At 43.3% G+C, this 20,129-nt stretch overlaps 1 protein-coding gene and 1 pseudogene across 1 annotated transcript in view; both read right to left on the bottom strand.

The window, feature by feature from the left end:
* Window positions 1–20,129, bottom strand: part of PTPN9 (protein tyrosine phosphatase, non-receptor type 9) — a 135,179-nt gene that overhangs the window by 24,579 nt on the left and 90,471 nt on the right. The window contains exons 8-9 of the mRNA XM_011973707.1: window positions 12,931–13,041; window positions 9,620–9,948 (exon numbers count right to left, since the gene is read on the bottom strand). Of these exons, the coding sequence (XP_011829097.1) occupies window positions 9,620–9,948; window positions 12,931–13,041 (440 nt within the window). The remainder of the gene's footprint in view (window positions 1–9,619; window positions 9,949–12,930; window positions 13,042–20,129) is intronic.
* The window catches only part of LOC105534825, a 4,668-nt pseudogene continuing 1,615 nt past the window's right edge, over window positions 17,077–20,129 (bottom strand).

The raw sequence follows: 20,129 nt of genomic DNA on the forward strand, positions 1-20,129 counted from the left end.
GGCCACTTGTTTTTGTAAATGAAGTTTTACTGAAACATAGTCAAGCCCATTTATTTCTGTACTCACTAAGTGTATATTGACCGTGTTGAGTCAGTAAACTATGCCCTGGTTACTTGTTTTTGTAAATAAAGTTTTATTGGAACACAGTCAAGCTCATTTATTTCTGTACTCACTAAGTATATTTTGGCAGTGTTGAGTACTTGTAACAAAGACTGTAAGCCCCACAATACTGAAATATTTACTATCTTGTCTTTTAAGGAAAAGTTTGTCAATTCTTACTCTAGAAGATCCAACCAGACTGATAGGAATATATATATATTTACATATATATAGAGAGAGAACTAACATAATGCAAGGAAAGAAATCATTTAAAAAACAATGTAACAAGAAAAACCCTGTAACTAAATAACAAGCCTTCAGATTAAAAAAATCTATCAAGTAACCATTGTAATAAATTTTAAAAGAGGACCTACACTAAGGCACATCATTGTTAATTTTTTGGGGGGCGGGGCGGGGCGGGGACAGAGTCTCGCTCTGTCCCCCAGGCTGGAGTGCAGTGGCTCAATCTCGGCTCACGGCAACCTCCGCCTCCCAGGTTCAAGGGATTCTGCCTTAGCCTCCGGAGTAGCTGGGATTACAGAAGCCTCCCCACACCTGGCTGATTTTTATATTTTTAGTAGAGACAGGGTTTCGCCATGTTGGCCAGGCTGGTCTCGAACTCCTGACCTTGGGTGATCTGCCCTCCTCGGCCTCCCAAAGTGCTGGGGTTACAGGCGTGAGCCACCATGCCCAGCCTCTCTCAATCCTTTTAAATGATCTATTGTTTTTCTTTTTTCTTCCCTGAGCATTTTAAAGATAATTTCTTTTTCTGTTTAAGAAATTTAGACTGGGTGCAGTGGCTCACTCCTGCAATCCGAGCACTTTGAGAGGCCAAGAAGGGCAGATCTCCTGAAGTCAGGAGTTTGAGACCAGCCTGGCCAACATGGTGAAACTCCGTTTCTACCAAAAATACAAAAATTAGGTGGGCATGATGGCACACACCTGTAGTCCCAGCAACTCAGGAGGCTGAGGTAGGAGAATCACTTGAACCCAGAAGGTGGAGGTTGCAGTGAGCCGAGATTGTGCCACTGCACTCCAGCCTGGGCGACAGAGTGAGACTCCATCACAAACAAACAAACAAATAAATAGATTGAGAAAGAATAAGATCAGACAATTCACAGACAGCATAACTAGTAATTGGAAAGGCATTGCCTTAAAAATTCTGAGATAAAGTTATTTCCAACCTAGAGTTTTATACTCTAGCAAAATAGAATAAAAGTAAAGAAAGAAGATGGTCTACAATTAGGAAACAAGATCCAACAAAGGAAAGAGGGAAAATTACAAGATAAAAAGTGAGGAACAAGCCTACAGAATAACCAACCACAGTTTAGATTGGAACGAAAGAAAAAGTTCTGAAAGTGAGGTCTCAGGAAAAAAAAAAAGACACAATTGACTATCTGATACATTCAATCACTTGGAAACTAATGATGACACTGTAAAATAATTCTGATTGGGCATATAGAAAAATAATGAAGGGCTAAGCACGGTGGCTCACACCTATAATCCCATCTCTTTGGGAGGCCAAGGTGGGCAGATCGCTTGAGGTCAGGAGTTTGAAACCAGCCTGGCCAAAATGGTGAAACCATGTCTCTAATAAAAATACCAAAAAAAAATTAGCTGGGCGAGGTGGCAGGTGCCTATAATCCCAGCTACTCAGGAGGCTGAGATACGAGAATTGCTTGAACCCAGGGTGTGGAGGTTGCGGTGAGTCGAGATCGCGCCACTGCACTCCAGCCTGGGTAACATCAAAAAACCAAAAAACAAAAAGAAAAAAAGAGAAAGAATGAGGAACGTACACAGAAAACTAAAGGAAATGAAAAAATTTGGTAATTAACTCCAGAAGAAACAAAAAATTGAATTCATAAGATTATTAGGCCAGGTGTAGTGGCTCATTCCTGTAATCCCAGTACTTTGGGAGGCTGAAGCAGGTGGATGGCCTGAGCTCAGGAGTTTGGGACCAGCCTGGGCAACATGGCCAAACCCCATCTCTACCAGAAATGCAAAAAATTAGCCAGACGTGGTGAAGCATGCCTGTGGTCCCAGCTACTCTGGAGGCTGAGGTGAGAGAATTGCTTGAGTCTGGGAAGCAGAGGTTGCAGTGAGCCGAGATAGAGCACTCCAACCTGGGTGACAGAGTGAGAGCCTGTCTCAAAAAGAAAAAAAAACAAAAAAGGCTGGACACAGTAGTTCACACCTGTAATCCCAGCACTTTGGGAGGCCGAGGCAAGTGAATCACTTGAGGCCAGGAGTTTGAGACCAGCCTGGCCAACATGGTGAAATCCCACCTCTACTAAAAAAAAAAAAAAAAATTGTTAACATATTTGATCATTTCATAGTAGCCCATGTAGCTCTCCAGTAAAAATAATTTATATAGTCACAATAATGTACAATGATGATTCAATTTAAGAATGTTACATGTAATTATTATATATCGGAAGAGTAGTCAAAAGGAAAGTGGAGACATAGTATAAGAGCTAAATGAGCACCTACAATAAAAGTCACTAAGAGTACTATTAAGTTTTTTTTGTTTTTTTGAGACAGAGTCTTGCTCTGTATTCCAAGCTGGAGTCCAGTGGCACAATTTTGGCTCACTGCAGCCTCAACGTCCCAGGCTCAAGTGAGCTTCCCACCTCAGCCTCCCAAGTACCTGGGATTACAAACACACGCCACCACACCCAGCTTATTTTTGTAATTTTTGTAGAGACAGGGTTTCACCATGTTGCTCAGGCTGGTCTTGAAATCCTGAGCTCAAATGATCTACCCACTTCAGCCTCCCAAATTGCTGGGATTACAGGCATGAGCCACTGTGCCTGGCATATTATAAGCATTTTAATTTAGAATTAGGGATGAAATACCAGGGGCAACAGCTACAAGAGTTGAATACATGATTATAGGTAATGGAACTGAGGGTAAAATGAGAGTTTGCTATTTATTTTGTCATTGCTTGTCTTCTCTTTTTTTTTTTTTTTTTTTTTGATATGGAGTTTTACTGTGTCGCCCAGGCTGCAGTGCAGTGGCATGATCTCAGCTCACTGCAAGCTCCACCTCCCGGGTTCACACCATTCTCCTGCCTTAGCCTCCGGAGTAGCTGGGACTACAGGTGCCCGCCACCAGGCCGGCTACATTTTTTTTTTGTATTTTTAGTAGAGATGGGGTTTCACCATGTTAGCCAGGATGGTCTCGAACTCCTGACCTCATGATCTGCCTGCCTCGGCCTCCCAAAGTGCTGGGATTACAGGTGTGAGCCACCGCGCCCGGCCACTGCTTGTCTTCTTTAGAACTTTTGGTTTTGAAAAAAAATTATTTGCACATATTAACTGAAAGCAAAGAAATTACAAAGGTCACACATATAAAATAATACTCTACATTGTTCATAACTGCTTATGTATATATAACAGTATAAACAAAATAAACTATGAAGAAACACCATATTCATACTAGTAGCTGCTTATGATGACTGGGGAGATCTAAGAATGAGGATTAGAAGGAATTTCAACTTTATAATAAATTCTTTCTTTTATATAATAACAAAAAAGATAGCTGGGCACAGTGGCTCATGCCTAAAATCCTAGTGCTTTGGGAGGCTGAGGTTGGAGAATCACTTGAGCCCAGGAGTTTGAGACCAGCCTGGGCCAACAGAGCAAGACTCCATCTCTACAAAAACTTCAAAAAAATTAGCAAGATGTGGTACCCCACACCTCTAGTTCCAGCTACTAGGAAGGCTAAGGCAGGAAAATCACTTGAGCCCAGGAGGTTGAGGCTGCCATAAGCTATGACAGTGCCACCGCACCTGCACTCCAACCCCCAGAGCAAGAACACATGTCTCTCTTAAAAAAAAAAGGGGGGGGCGGCTGGGCACGGTGGCTCAAGCCTGTAATCCCAGCACTTTGGTAGGCCGAGGCAGGTGGATCATGAGGTCAGGAGATTGAGACCATCCTAGTTAACATGGTGAAACCCTGTCTCTACTAAAAAAAAAAAAATTAGCCAGGCGTGGTGGCGGGCACCTGTAGTCCCAGCTACTCGGGAGGCTGAGGCAGGAGGATGGCATGAACCCAGGAAGTGGGGCTTGCAGTGAGCCGAGATCATGCCACTGCACTCCAGCCTGAGCGACAGAGTGAGACTCTACCTCAAAAAAAAAAAAAAAGGCCGGCCAAAGCGGGTGGATCACCTGAGGTGAGGAGCTCAAGACCACCCTGACCAACATGGCAAAACCCCGTCTCTATGAAAAATAAAAAAAATTAGCTGGGCTTGGTAGTGGGCACCTGTAATCCCAACTACTTGGGAGGCTAAGGCAGAAGAATCTCTTGAACCCAGGAGGCAGAGGTTGCAGTGAGCTGAGGTCACGCCATCGCACTCCAGCCTGGGCAACAAGAGCAAAACTCTGTCTCAAAAAAAAAAAAAAAAAGAGATGAAGTAAATATAACAAAATATTAACAAGAGTCAGTATTGATTCTGTAGTAGGAACATAGTTGTCTATAGTGTCATACTGTGTACTTTTCTGTATCTTAAAAAATTTCAGCCCGGCGCAGTGGCTCATGCCTGTAATCCCAGCACTTTGGGAGGCTGAGGCTGGCAGATCACCTGCAGTCAGGAGTTGGAGACCAGCCTAGTCAGTATGGTGAAACCCCATCTTTACTAAAAATACAAAAAAATTAGCTGGGCGTGGTAGCGGGCACCTGTAATCCCGGCTACTTGGGAGACTGAGGCGGGAGAATCACTTGAACCCATGAGGCAGAGGTTGCAGTGAGCTGAGATCGTGCCACTGAACTCCAGCCTGGGTGACAGAGCGAGACCACATCTCAAAGAAAAAAAATATATATTTCCCCCTTCCCATACAAATATGCCTAATGAATAAAACCAATCCTAAAAGATTACATACAGTATTATGTAATTTTTTTACATTTTATATAATGTTATTTGATATAACAACAATTTGGAAAGGACAAAATTATAGAAATGGAGAATAGATTAGTGGTTGGAGGGGTTAGGAATGGGGAAGTGGTGGGAAGGAGGTATATGTTTATTAAAGGGCAACGAGGCTGGGTGCAGTGGCTCACGCCTGTAATCCCAGCACTTTGGGAGGCCGAGGTGGGTGAATCAGCTGAGGTCAGGAGTTTGAGACAAGCCTGGCCAACACAGTGAAACCCCAACTGTACTAAAAATACAAAAGTTCGCCAAGCATGGTGGTGCATGCCTGTAATCCCAGCTACTCAGGAGGCTGAGGCAGGATAATCACTTCAACCTGGGAAGCAGAGGTTGCAGGGAGCCAAGATTGTGCCACAGCACTCCAGCTTGGGTGACAGAGCAAGACTCCATCTTAAAAAAGTAAATAAAGATAAAAATATTGAAGGGCAACGAGGGGAGGCTTGTGGTGATAGAACTCTTTGTATATTGACTATGGTGATAGATACACAAACCTACATGTGTGACAAAACTGCATAGAACTAAACACACACAAACAAAGTAAAACTGGGGAAGTCTAAATGAGATTGGTGGATTGTATCAATATTAACATTCTGGCTGTGATATTACACTATAGTTCTGGAAGATGTTATCATGGGATAACTGCAGAAAGGGTACATGTGATATGTCTCTATTATTTCTTACAACTGCAGGTTAATCTACAATTATAAGAAAAAGTAAAAAGAGAAAAGGGAAAGAAAGTCTCTTGGTCCAGGGGAATCCTGGGCAAGAGTGAATATACACTGATAGCCACTTCATAATCCAGAATTCCAAGGGAAACATAGTTTGTTCTGTGTAAGTAGCTCTACTGGGAATTGGTGTCAGAGGCCTGGAGCTGATGAGGATTCTAGGTTCTAAATTATCAAGTGGGGAATCAATCATTCAATAGGCAAGACTAGTAAGTCCTCTCATTGGATGAGGGATCTGTTCTCTGATTGTCAAATGGTAGCTGGTTTGGATGATGCCAACAAGACGATCTAAACCCACTTTTTTTTTTTTTTTTTTGAGACAGTCTTGCTCTGTCGCCCAGGCTGGAGTGCAGTGGCATGATCTCAGCTCACAGCAACCTCCATCTCCTGGGCTCAAGCAATTCTCCTGCCTCAGCCTCCCGAGTAGCTGGGGCTACAGGTGCATGCCACCATGCCAAGCTAATTTTTGTATTTTTAGTAGAGATGGGATTTCACCATGTTGGCCAGGATGGTCTCAATCTCTTGACCTTGTGACCCACAGCCTTGGCCTCCCAAAGTGCTGGGATTACAGGCGTAAGCCACCACGCCCAGCCAAACCCACTTTTTTAATGGAGGAGGGGAGACTCCATAGTAGAAGTGACATCTCAAGGGCCTCACAGCAGTTGGTAGCTGCAGAAGCACCAAGAGCAAGGTGAAGAATCCCCAGGATAAGTGTGCATACTCTTAGATCAGCCTAGCATTCCTCCCTGCTCCAACGTACTTCCTTGATTTAAGACTGCAAGGGAGGCTGGGCACGGTGGCTTATGCCTGTAATCCCAGCATTTGCGGGGCCGAGGTGGGCAGATCACTTGTCAGGAGTTGGAGATCAGCCTGGCCAACATGGCAAAACCCCATCTCTACTAAAAATACACAAATTAGGCCAGGCACAGTGGCTCACGCCTGTAATCCCAACACTTTGGGAAGCCAAGGAGGGTGAATCACCCGACGTCAGGAGTTTGAGACCTGCCTGGCCAACATGGTGAAACCCCATCTCTACTAAAAATACAAAATTAGCTGGGCGTGGTGTCACATGCCCGTAATCCCAGATACTCAGGAGGCTGAGGCAGGAGAATTGCTTGAGTATGGGAGCTGGAGGTTGCAGTGGGCCGATATCGTGCCACTGCACTCTAGCCTGGCCAACAGAGTGAGACTCCGTCTCTAAGTAAATTAATTAATTAATAAACACACACACACACACACATATATACACACACACACACAAATTAGCTGGGTGTGGTGGCACACACCTGTAATTCCATCTACTTGGGAGACTAAGGCACGGAATGGCTTGAACCCACGAGGCGGAGGTTGCAGTGAGTTGAGATCACACCATTGCACTCCAGCCTGGGCGATGGAGTGAGACTCTGTCTCAACAACAAAAAAGACTTTAACGGAATAACGGTTCTGTTTGCAAAAGAGATGGGATGTAAACAGGGAGTCTGGTAGCTGGGCATAGGTAGCACCTATAATTCCAGCACTTTGGAAGGCTGAGGCAGGAGGATCACTTGAGTCCAGGGGTTCAAGACCAGCCTGGGTAAGATAGGGAGACTCTACAAACAATTTTAAAAAATTAGCCAGGCATGGTGGTGCATGTCTGTGGTCTCAGCTACTCAAGAGGCTGAGGCAGGAGAATCAACTGAGCATCAAGTGATGGAGGCTGCAGTGAGCCATGATCATGCCACTATGCTCCAGCCTAGGGGACAGAACAAGACTCTGTCTCTAAAAATAATAATAAAATAATAAATACAATAAATAAAATGAAATAAAAATTAAATAAAATAGGGGTCTGGAGCTGGTAGGGAAGAAACAGAGCTGTATGGGAGAAAAGAATACTTTCCCTTGTTGATATGGGATCTGTGTCCCCTATGTCTCCTCTTATTTTCTTTTGCATTCTTGCTCTGATTGACTTCCTTCCCAAGTGCCTCTTCTCTCTGACTTTCCCTGTCTCATGATTTTCCCTCTTTGCTTTGCTAAAAGACTCTGTCCCTGCATCTTATTCAGAGCACACTGACTACACTGGGCAGGAGTTACAAGAGAGAAGAGGTACTCACAGAATCCTAGATTTCTAAAACATTTAAGCTACAAAGGTAGGTGAATATCAGAGTCCAATAGTCACATATTATACAGAGGAAAACCGAAGTGCTGAGAAGGGAAATAACTTGTGTCGCTCACAGAGGGAATTTTTGGTTAAGTTGGAATATGAGGCTGGGACCCACTAGGACAGCTTCCCTAATTTTCTTTCCTTTTTTTTTTCTTTTTTTTTTTTTTTCCTTAGACAAAGTCTTACTCTGTCACTCAGGCTGGAGTTCAGTAGCGTGATCATAACTCACTGCGGTCTTGACCTCCCCGGCTCAAGTCATCCTCCAGCGCAGCTGGGACAACAGGAGTGTGCCACCATGCCTGGCTAATTTTTTTGTTTTTTATTTTTGTAGAGGTGGGGTCTTGCTGTGCTGCTCAGGTTGGTCTCAAACTCCTGGGCACAAATGATCCTCCTATTCCTTTACTCCCAAAGTGCTGGGTATAGGCCTGAGACACTGCACCCAGCCCTAGTTTCTGCAGTTTTCAAAAGACACAGCTCACTAGTTGGAGAGAAAGAGATTTCTGGGGCAGCCAATTAAAACATGGTAAGAGAAATGACAGTAATATGGTAGATAAATAATCTGACTGGGTGCACTGGCTCACGCCTGTCCCAACCCTTTGGGAGGTTGAGGCAGGAGGATCACTTGAGCCTCGGAGTTTAGGACCAGCCTGGGCAACATGCTGAAATCCCATCTCTTCAAAAAATAAAAAAATAGCTGGACATAGTGGCACATACCTATAGTCTCAGCTACTCAGGAGGCTGAGGTAGGAGGATCACTTGAACCTAGGAATTTGAGGAAAATAAAATAGAAGAAAAGGAGAAGAGAAGAGAAGAGAAAAAAGAAAAAAAGGCCGGGTGTGGTAGCTCATGCCTCTAATCCCAGCACTTTGGGAGGCCGTGGCGGGCAGATCAGCTGAGGTCAGGAGTTCGAGACCAACCTGGCCAACACCGTGAAACCCTATCTCTGCTAAAAATACAAAAATTAACCAGGCGTTGTGGTGCGTGCCTATAATCCCAGCTACTTGGGAGGGTGAGGCAGGGAGAATTGCTTGAACCTGGGAAGTGGAGGTTGCAGTGAGCCGAGATCATGCCATTGCACTCCAGCCTAGGTGACAGAATGAGACTCCATCTCAAAAAGAAAAAAAAAAGGAAAGAGGGAGGGAGGAAGGAAGGGAGGATCTATGTTCTATGGCCAACAGTACTTATCAAGTAGTTATGAGCCAGAGTTATAAACTAGCTAGATGGTTTTGTGGTAAGATTTGAGTAGAATGAAAATCTCAAGGGGTTAAAGTCCTATGAGGCAACTGTACTCTCTTACTAACTGTGGATTATTTTAAGTGTACTACACCCCTCCTCAAGATATAATGTTATACCATAAATGTTATGGGGAGAAACTGCCTAAATGAACAAACCAGCGCTCACACTGAGAACTGGAATAGAGAGTAGCCTATTTTGAACCTACTTTAAAAAAAACACTTGCATTTCAGAAAAATATCCAAAAATATGTCCAACAGGTTTATCCTGTTGGTACCAAAGACGTTCAGAAACTTCAGAGCATAGGATGTTGGCAAGAGCACCAAAGCAGAAAGTACCTCTTTCTGCATGCGAGAAACCATCATTTATGTGGGAGTGATGTTCCCTAACACAAGGAAGGGTCTCTGTTAAGCAAGTGAAGGGTGAAGGAGCTGTTGCCAGAGCCTGCCAGAAGCATCCTGGTAACCAGCTGCTGGCCCACACCTTTCCTACTTACATGGAACAGTGGAAAGTGCCAACAGGGTTCTCACGACGAATGTCTTCATATTCCTCATAGATTCCTTGCTTTTGCCTGGCGTTAACATAGTCCACCAACTCTTGGATGGTCATAGCATGGGGACCTGGAACATGTACTGAGTCCCAGTCTAAGGCAGGAGGGAGGGAGAACAGGATGATCTCATCGAAGGGATCTGGATGGCCGTTCACCTGTGGTAGGAACTGGAAATTCCAAGTGGCGAGATCAATTTTGACGTACCCACCCAGGTTTTCTGGAAGACACTCCCTGGGCAGATGCTGCGTGACCTCAGATGTCTTTAATATCTGAATCTAGAAAGTTAGAAAGAACCATGTGAGTATGTGGGGAGAGGGAAAGGCATATAGAGAGTGATAAAGAATAAATGTGTTTATATCAGGTTTGGGGGATGGGATGAGATTTTCTTGAAATACAAGGTATACTGTAAAAGTAGTAGACTACATTTCATCTGCCTGAGATTTAAGTCCTATGGATTTGCCAGATAAAAGTGTGAACTCCCAGAATATATATAAAATTCACTCCTGGAATTAGGGACACTGTTATACATCTTCTGAAAGGATGATATAGTGAACAAAAGCTTTATATTATTAACAAGGCTTCCCAGCATCGCTGCATGCTGGTGACTCTTTTTTTGGCCACTAAGAATGCATAGGTAGTAGTTATTTTTGTCAACCCCATACTCAGACAACCAATTCTAAGACCTGTTAGCTTGTGTTTTACTCAGCTTGGTATAACTGTTCACAAAGATAGGATTCTATGAAAGCAACACACCCAGAGGCAGGGTAGCCCAGGAATAATGTTAGATAACACTTTTGTTTTGAGACAGGGTCTCACTTTTTCACCTAGCCTGGAGTATAGTGGCGCGATCAAGGCTCACTGCAGCCTCAACCTCCTGGGCTCAAGTGATCCTCCCACCTCAGCCCCTCAAGTAACTGGGACTGCAGATGCACACCACCACGCCCAGACAATTTTTTTGTAGTAATCATAAGACTTAATGCTGCTCTTTGCTTGGACATAGCCATGCTGGAGCAAATTAGCTTAACTGGTTCTCCTTAGGATCTCTGTGGAATGGGGATGCTCTTCCTCCTAAAAGCTCATCTCTTTTGCTGTTGCCTCTTCTTGGAATGCCTTCTTTTCCTCCTCTGCCTCTTCATGGACCAGCACAGCTCACCTCTTCTGTGAAGTCTTTCCTGACTGCTTGAGGCAATATGCCCCTCTGCATTCCTGCAGAGCCAAAGTTCTCATACGTGTATCTCTGTGTTCCCTATCAAGACCATAAGCTTCTTGAGGGTGGACTATCTCACTTAATTTTTAATTATCAGGAACCAGTGCTTCATCTACAAAAAGTACTTAATATATTTTGAGTTTATACATGTATGCATAATTCCTATCATTCAAGTGCAAGAACTTGCCTATGGAATCCTCTCAAAGAGTTATCTTAGAAAAGATCTCTCCAGCTGGCATGGTGGCTCACACCTGTAATCCCAGCACTTTGGGAGGCTGAGGCAGGTGGATCACCTGAGGTCAGGAGTTCGAGACCAGCCTGTCCAACATGGTGAAACACCATCTCTACTAAAAAAAAATACAAGAATTATCTGGGCGTGGTGGTGGGAGCCTATAATCCCAGCAACTCGGGAGGCTGAGGCAGGAGAATCACTTGAACCTGGGGGTTGGAGGTTGCAGTGAGCCAAGATCATGCCATTGCACTCTAGCCTGAGCGACAAGAGCAAACCTCCATCTCAAAAAAGAAAGAAAAGATCTCTCATGGCCGGGCATGGTGCTCACGCCTGTAATCCCAGCACTTTGGGAGGCCGAGGCGGGTGGATCACAAAGTCAGGAGATCAAGACTCTATCTTGGCTAACACAGTGAAACCCCATCTCTACTAAAAACACAAAAAATTAGCTGGGCGTGACGGCATGCGCCTGTAGTCCCAGCTACTAGAGAGGCTGAGGCAGGAGAATCGCTTGAACCTGGGAGGCAGAGCTTGCAGTGAGCTGAGATCGCACCACTGCACTCCAGCCTGGGAGACAGAGCAAGACTCCATCTCAAAACAAACAAACAAACAAACAAAACAACAACAACAACAAAAAACCACGGTGGCTCACGCCTGTAATCCCAGCATTTTGGGAGGCCAAGGCGGGCGGATCATGAGGTCAGGAGTTTGAGACCAGCCTGGCCAATATGGTGAAACCCCATCTCTACTAAAAATACAAAAATTAGCTGGGCGTGGTGGTGTGTGCCTGTACTCTCAGCTACTCGGGAGGCTGAGGCAGAAGAATTGCTTGAACTCAAGAGGCGGGGCTGCAGTGAGCCGAGATCATGCCACTGCACTCCAGCCTGGGCGACAGAGTGAGACTCCGTCTCAAAAAAAAAAAAAAAAAAAACAAAGAAAGAAAGAAAAAAAAGAAAAGATCTCTCCTACTTTGTGTCATTAGGTGTTTAAGTAGCTAACACAGAAACAAATGTCTTCATTTTCATATGTCCTATCTTTTAATGGCTGCAATCAGTAACTGAGACCATAAAACTTTTAATCATGGGACACTCAGGAGATTATAACAGAATTAAAGTTTTTGGTTTTATTGTGGTGACAGGGTCTCACTATGCTGCCCAGGCTGGTCTTGAACTCCTGGCCTCAAGCGATCTTCCCGCCTTGGCTTCAGACTCCCGAAGTGTTAGGATTATAGGCATGAGCCACTACACTCGGCCCAGAATTAAGGTAATTTTGAACGCTTTTGAAATTGGGAAGCAACAAGATGTTCTGAGAAAACAAATGCCAGGAATAAATGTAGAAAGAGACATAATGAAAAACTTTCCTCCACAACCCTGGTGGTCAAAGGGATTGAATGATGTTTCCAGTTGAACAAATTCAAATGCCAGTTCAACGAATACAATTATATTACAAGCTGTTAAATATTAAAGGCCTATGCAGCTCTAGGATAAATTTTGGAAGTAGCAGCTATCTCTAAGTTACCTCCAGGACACAATCCTTCAGTACTATCTTATGCAAGGTGCTATAGGAAGTGAGAACCAGATAAACTGTGTCTAGTTTCAAACTTCAAGAAGCTTGTAGTACAGTAAGAGAGGCAGTCTGTATTGAACTGACTAATGAATCAGGTAGAGAATATGAGTGAATGCACTAACAGAAGCAGAACAGGCTCTAGGAGACACACCAAGAGGATTTTTTGAAGGTAGAAAATTAATTGGCAGGAATTCAGTGGTAGAGATGAGAATGTATCTATTCCCCTCCAAATAAAAAAGGGCGAGCTTGCCTTACCCTCTCCCGGACTTTGTCCTTCAGGAGGAGGCTGATGATGGAATAGGGCACTCGGAACCATATGGGTGCCCCCACAATCAGTACTTTCTTCAAACGAGCTGGAAATGCTCCCTGTGGAGAAAACACATAAGTGTAATGGAACCTGTGACTCTTCAAGCCCAAGTTTAGGTTTTCTGCTCTTCTCTCCATTCTTACCCAGCAGGGGGAGTCTATAGCCTAATTCAGGTTTGACCTCAGCAGCTACAGGAAAAGTGGTTAAACAAACTAAAGAAATTAGAAGCTGATTTACCTTTAAAAATAACAATGTTAAGTTCTTGTCTACCATAAGCTTTATGAATCAGAAACTATTCTGACTTCTCAACAGATATCCTACACATACCACACATCAACATACATATATGCCTCCTAAAAAAGTTCTGTTACTAAAATGAAGGAAAAATGAGATTATGAATAAACTGAATATTAAACATTTCTCGACCAGGTGTGGTGGTTCATGCCTATAATCCCAGCACTATTGGAGGCTGAGGTGAGTGGATCACTGGAGGTCAGGAGTTCAAGACCAGCCTCGCCAACATGGTAAAACCTGTCAGTACTAAAAATACAAAACTAGCCAGGTGTGGTGGCAGACACCTGTAATCCCAACTACTCAGAAGGCCGAGGCAGGAGAATCACTTGAACCCAGGAAGCAGAGGCTGCAGTGAGTTGAGATCACGCCATTGCACTTTACCCTGGGCAACAAGAGGGAAACTCTGTCTCAAAAAAAACAATATGGCTGGGCGTGGTGGCTCACGCCTGTAATCCCAGCACTTCTGGAAGCCGAGGCGGGCAGATCACTTGAAGTCAGGAGTTTGAAACCAGCCCGGCCAACATGGTGCAACCCCATCTCTACTAAAAATACAAAGATTAGCCAGGCATGGTGGCATGCGCCTGTAATCCCTGCTACTTGAGAGGCTGAGGCAGGAGAATCGCTTGAACCTAGGAGGTGGAGGTTGCAGTAAGCCAAGATCGCGCCACTGCACTCCAGCCTGGGCAACAAGAGCAAAACTCCATCTCAAAATAATAATAATAATAATAATAAATAAATAAATAAAAATTTAAAAATTTAAAAAATTTCTCTTTCATAACTTTTCATTCAGTCTGATGTATGCATAATCATTTTTTAATCTATTCGTTCATCTATGTATTTACCAATCAATAAATATAATCTAATGTGCCCTATGGCAAACGAGATCTAAAAAAAGGAGATACCCTCATCCACACATGATATAAAGATGAAAAAATCATTCATTCCTACTCCACAGTGCTTAGTTTTTTTGTTTGTTGGTTGTCCGGTTTTTGTTTTGTTTTGTTTTTGAGACAGGGTCTTGCTCTGTTGCCTAGGCTGGAGTGCAGTGGTACAATCACTGCTCACTGCGTCCTGTACTTCCCAGGCTCAAATGATCCTCCCACCTCAGGCTCCCAAGTAACTGGGACTGAGCCACTACACTTGGCTAATTTTTGTATTTTTAGTAGAGACAGAATTTCACCATGTTGGCCGGCTGGTTTTGAACTCCTGACCTCAAGTGATCTGCCTATCTTGGCCTTGGCCTCCCAGAGTTCTGGGATTATAGGCATCGATCCACTGCTCCCGGCGTGAAGTTCTTAATTTTTTTTTTTTTTTTTTTGAGACGAAGTCTCGCTCTGTCACCCAGGCTGGAGTGCAGTGGCCAGATCTCAGCTCACTGCAAGCTCTGCCTCCCGGGTTTACGCCATTCTCCTGCCTCAGCCTCCCGAGTAGATGGGACTACAGGCGCCCGCCACCTTGCCAGGCTAGTTTTTTGTATTTTTTAGTAGAGACAGGGTTTCACCATGTTAGCCAGGATGGTCTCGATCTCCTGACCTCGTGATCCGCCCGTCTCGGCCTCCCAAAGTGCTGGGATTACAGGCTTGAGCCACCGTGCCCGGCCAAGTTCTTAATTTTAATATGGTTAAATGTTTTCTTTTCTGGTTAGTGTATTTTGTGTCTTAAATCCTTTTCTATTTTAATGTCAGAAAAAGTACTATTTTTTTTTTTACCGGTCTACCACTGATTCCACCATGTGTATTAATTTTTCTAAGTTGGTTTTTTATTGTAAAACATACACAACAAAATTGACCTTTTAAAACATATTAAGTGTACAATTATTGGCATTAAGTATGTTCGCAATGCAGCCATCACCACTATTCATTTTCAGAACTATTTCATCATCACAAACAAAAACCCTGTACCCATTAAACAACATATCCCTATTCCCTTCTCCCCCTAATCCCTAGTAACCTTGGTTCTACTTTCTGTCTCTATGAATTTGCATATTTTTGGTCCTCATATTATTGGAATCCTACTATAGTTGTCCTTTTTTGTCTTGTTTATCCTACTTAGCATAATGTCTTCAAGGTTAATCCATATTGTAGCATGTCTCAGAATTACATTGCTTTCTAAGGCTGAATAATATTTCCTCATAAATATACCAATTTTTCTTATCTATTAATCCGTTGATGGACATTTGAGCTGTTTCCACTTGTGCACATTGGTTGTTTCCACTTGTCCATTTGAGGAGCTATTTTCTTTTAAAAATTTAAACTTTTGTTTTTGTCCTTTTGTTTTTTTTGAGATAAGGTCTCACTCTGTTGCCCAGGCTGGAGTACGGTGGCACCATCATGGCTCACCATAGCCTTGACCTCCCAGGTTCAAAGTGATCCTCCTACCTCAGCCTCACAAGTAGAATGTGCCACCATGCCTAATTTTTGTATTTTTGTAGAATAAAAATACAAGTGGTTTCATCGTGTTGCCCAGGCTGGCTTCAAACTACTGGGCTCAAGCAATCTGCCTGCCTTGGCCTCCCAGTGTTGGGATTCCAGGTGTGAGGCTCCACACCTGGCCTGTTTTTGCTATTTAAGACTTTAATCTATCTGAAGTTGATTTTTGAACATAGTATGAGATGTAGGAATCTGACATTTTTTTCTATATGGGTAGCTGTTTTGTTTTCCACCTTTACATATTAAAAAGTCCCTCTTTTCCCCAACTTAGACTTTCTATTTGTCAGTTTTAACAAAGTCACAATATCCGGGGGAATAAATATGACACAGGTAATTTAATTAACCATGTAACCATCATTCTGATTATTCAGTTTGTTTTCAGGCCTAAATAATCCTGATATGCTCATTTTATCTTTTCCTTTTCATTCTTTTTTGAAACTCAATTCATTTTTTTTTTTTTTTTTTTTTTTTAGTCTCACATAGTCACCCAAGCTGGAGTGCAGTGGCACAATATCTGCTCAAGGGTTCAACCAATTCTCCTGCCTCAGCTTCCCGAGTAGCTGGGATTACAGGCGTGCACCATCACGCCTGGCTAACTTTTTTGTATTTTTAGCAGAGATGATCTTTGACCATGTTGGCCAGGCTGGTCTTGAACTCCTGGCCTCAAGTGATCCGCCCATCTCGGCCTTTCAAAGTGCTGGGATTACAGGCATAAGTCACTGTACCCAGCCTCCTTTTAAATTATTTTAAGAAGCTGTTTCTAAGACTGGGATTATTTGGCTAAAGATTATGAATATTCTTTTTTTTTTTTTTTTTTCTTTTTTTTAAAGACAGGGTGTTATCAGCTGGGCTGGAATGCAATCATATGATCATAGCTCACTGAAGCCTCATATCCTGGGCTCAAGTGATCCTCCTGCCTCAGCCTCCTGGGTAGCTGGGACAATAAGCACATACCACCACATGCAGCTAAATTTTGTACAGTCAGGGTCTTGCTCTGTGGCCTAGACTGGTCCTGAACCCCTTGCCTTAGGCAATTCTCCCACCTCAAACTCCCAAAGGGCTGAGATTATAGATTTAAGTCACTGGAGTCAGCTTAAGGTATTATTTTTAATTATCTAAAATAAATATGCAGTAAATACTCTTTTTATAAATCTTTGTTTTCCTGATTGCTTCCTTAGCATATAATCTCAGAAATACAACTGATCAAAGGGTATGTGCATTTTTAAGGATTTATAATGCCAGATGCCTTCCAAAAGGTGTTAACTTACTGAACTGACAGTATATGAGGGTGCTATAGAGTCATTTATTTATTTGAAAAACAAATTTTTATTGTCTAGAAATATATATTTTAAAAATCCCCCAGAAAAGATGCTATTCTCTCATTTTCCCATCCTCTTCCTCTTTCCACACCTCTGAGACAAAGGACATTATTATAGTTTAGTAAAACTTCATCCAGATGTCCAGACAATACCCCAACTATGTATTCTTCTGTATTTGCAAGCTACATGTTCATATAGATACATCTATAGATCTGGTTCATCTACAGATACCAGTTAGCCTTTGTAATCCATTCCCCACTTAAGTTTCACCATCACTGGCTTTTCTGTTAATCCCTTGAGGAAAGGTTTGGGATTCAGGGTTAAATCCTTTATAACCACAGGAGAACACTGCAGGCTATTCTCCACTGACCAAGCTGCCACCCATCTCTCGTGACTGCAGCAGGTACCCCCAGACAGTCATGTAAATGGACTAGGCCCAGGTCTGTAGTTCTTTGCTCTGAAAAAATAGATGTAATAGCTTCTATTTTCTATTTATCATTTTGTGGAAATAACAGGTGTTTCCCTAGAATGGTTTTTGATTTGGTGTTAAAAGGACCTTAGACATTTAGGCCCTGAAATAAATTGTTGCATCTTTGAAGGAAAAGATGAAAGTAGTTTATCACACTTCAGTGAAGAGGCCTTTGGAGAAGTTTGTTCTAGATGCTGTATATTCGCCGTAGAGGAGTGCTGGGGATTCCCCAAATCAGTAGAACTAAAGGAAAACTGAAGAGAACAGAGTGACCTGTCAGACTGAGAATCAGTCTTTTGAGGCTGGGCATGGTGGCTCACACCTGTAATCCCAGCACTTTGAGAGGCCAAGGTGGGCAGATCACTTGAGGTCAGGAGTTCGAGACCAACCTGGCCAACATGGTGAAACCCCATCACTACTAAAAATTAGCCGAGTGTGGTGGTAGGCACCTGTAATGCCAGCTACTTAGGATGCTGAAGCAGGAGAATTACTTGAACCCAGGAGGCAGAGGTTGCAGTGAGCGGAGATCACGCCATTGCACTCCAGCCTGGGGGACAGAGAGACACCCCGTCTCAGAACAAACAAACAACAAAAAAGAATCAGTCTTTTGAAAGTGGCAAAAAGGGCTGGGCACGGTGGCTCACGTCTGTAATCCTAGCACTTTGGGAGGTCAAGGCTGGTGGATCACTTGAGGTAAGGAGATCGAGTCTAGCCTGGCCAACATGGCAAAATCCCGTCTCCACTAAAAATACAAAAATTAGCTGGGTGTGGTGACAGGTACCTGTAATCTCAACTACTTGGGAGGCTGAGGCAGGAAAATCGCTTGAACCTGGGAGGAGGAGGTTGCAGTGAGCCGAGATAGCACCACTGCACTCTATTATGGGAAAAGGAGCGAAACTCTCTCTCAAAAAAAAAAAAAAAAAAGAAAAAAAAGTGGCAAAAAGAGTAGGCTAGAAGATACTAGCTACAAGTCCTCTTTTTTTTTTTTTTCTTTTGGATTTCTTGGGAACGATTTCTTCCCAGTTAGACCGCCAGTGTTGCATGGTAACCCCATCCATGAAAAGGGCTGGAATATTGAAAAACTGCATGAAACTAAGCACTGTGGGTTGGGCAGGGTGGCTCACGTCTGTAATTCCAGCACTTTGGGAGGCCAAGGTGGCTGGATTGCTTGAGCTCAAGACCTTGAGACCAGCCTAGGCACTATGGTGAAACTCCATCTCTACAAAAGATACAAAAATTAGTTGGGTGTGGTGGCACATGCCTGTAATTCTAGCTACTCAGGAGGTTGAGGCATGAGAACTGCTTGAACCCAGGAGGTAGAGTTTGCAGTGAGCCAAGATCGTGCCACTGCACTCAGCTTTGGCAACAGAGCAAGACTTGGATCTCAAAAAAAAAAAAAAAAAAAAAGAACTCTGTTAATCAAAGAACTTCATAAAAAGTGAAAAAACAAGCTATAAATTAAGAGACAGTTTACTGTGTGCACACATTATATGTGTGTATATATATGTATCTTTATGGATTAGAATCAATAATATATTAAAAACTATTAATTCCTAAATGGAGAAATCATAAATAGACATTTCACAGAAGAAGAAAAAATACACAGCTAACAAATATATGAAAGATAGTTAATTTCACTAATAAAAGAAATGCAAGCTATACCACAAGATACCATTTCATATCCATTTGATTGAGAAAAAAATTAAGAAATCTGACATTAGTAAGTGCCGAAGAGGATGCAGACCAACGGAAATCATTACACATGGCAAGGGGGTACGACCACTTTGAAACACAGTTTGACATTGTCTTATAAAGTTAAATCTTCACAGACTTTAGGACCCAACAATCCACTCCTAGGTGTATACCCTAGAGCATGCATTCTCAATGGGGGGGATATCACCTCACCAAAGGGGTAAAATTAGTAGAACAGGGTGAGGTGAGCCAGAAAAAAAAGAAGAAATCGGGCCGGGTGCGGTGGCTCACGCCTGTAATCCCAGCACTTTGGGAAGCCGAGGCGGGCAGATCACGAGGTCAGGAAATTGAGACCATCCTGGCTAACACGGTGAAACTCCGTCTACTAAAAATACAAAAAAATTAACCGGGCGTGGGGGTGTGCACCTGTAGTCCCAGCTACTTGGGAGGCTGAGGCAGAAGAGTGGCGTGAACCTGGGAGGCGGGGCTTGCAGTGAGCCGAGATCATGCCACTGCACTCCAGCCTGGGCGACAGTGCGAGACTCCATCTCGGGGGAGGGAAAAAAAAAAAGAAATCTTACTCTTTTTATGTATACAGAGTACATAAAGAGGCCAGGCACAGAGGCCATACCTATAATCCCAGCATTTTGGGAGGCCAAGGAGGTGGTACTGCTTGAGCCCAGGAATTCAAGACCACCCTGGGCAACATAGCGAGACTCTGCCTCTATTAAAAAATAAGGAGAATCACTCAAACCTGGGAAGTGGAGGTTGCAGTGAGCCGAGATGGCGCCACTGCACTCCTGTCTGGCGACAGAGTGAGACTTCGTCTCCAAAAAAAAAAAAAAAAAAGCACAGGAACATTCTGAGTCATAAAAGTGGAATGGGCTGGGTGCCCTGACTCACTCCTGTAATCCCAGCACTTTGGGAGGCTGAGGCACACTTAT

This window comes from Mandrillus leucophaeus, unplaced genomic scaffold (assembly GCF_000951045.1).
Source record: "Mandrillus leucophaeus isolate KB7577 unplaced genomic scaffold, Mleu.le_1.0 Scaffold1395, whole genome shotgun sequence".
NCBI classification, from domain to species: Eukaryota; Metazoa; Chordata; class Mammalia; order Primates; family Cercopithecidae; genus Mandrillus; species Mandrillus leucophaeus.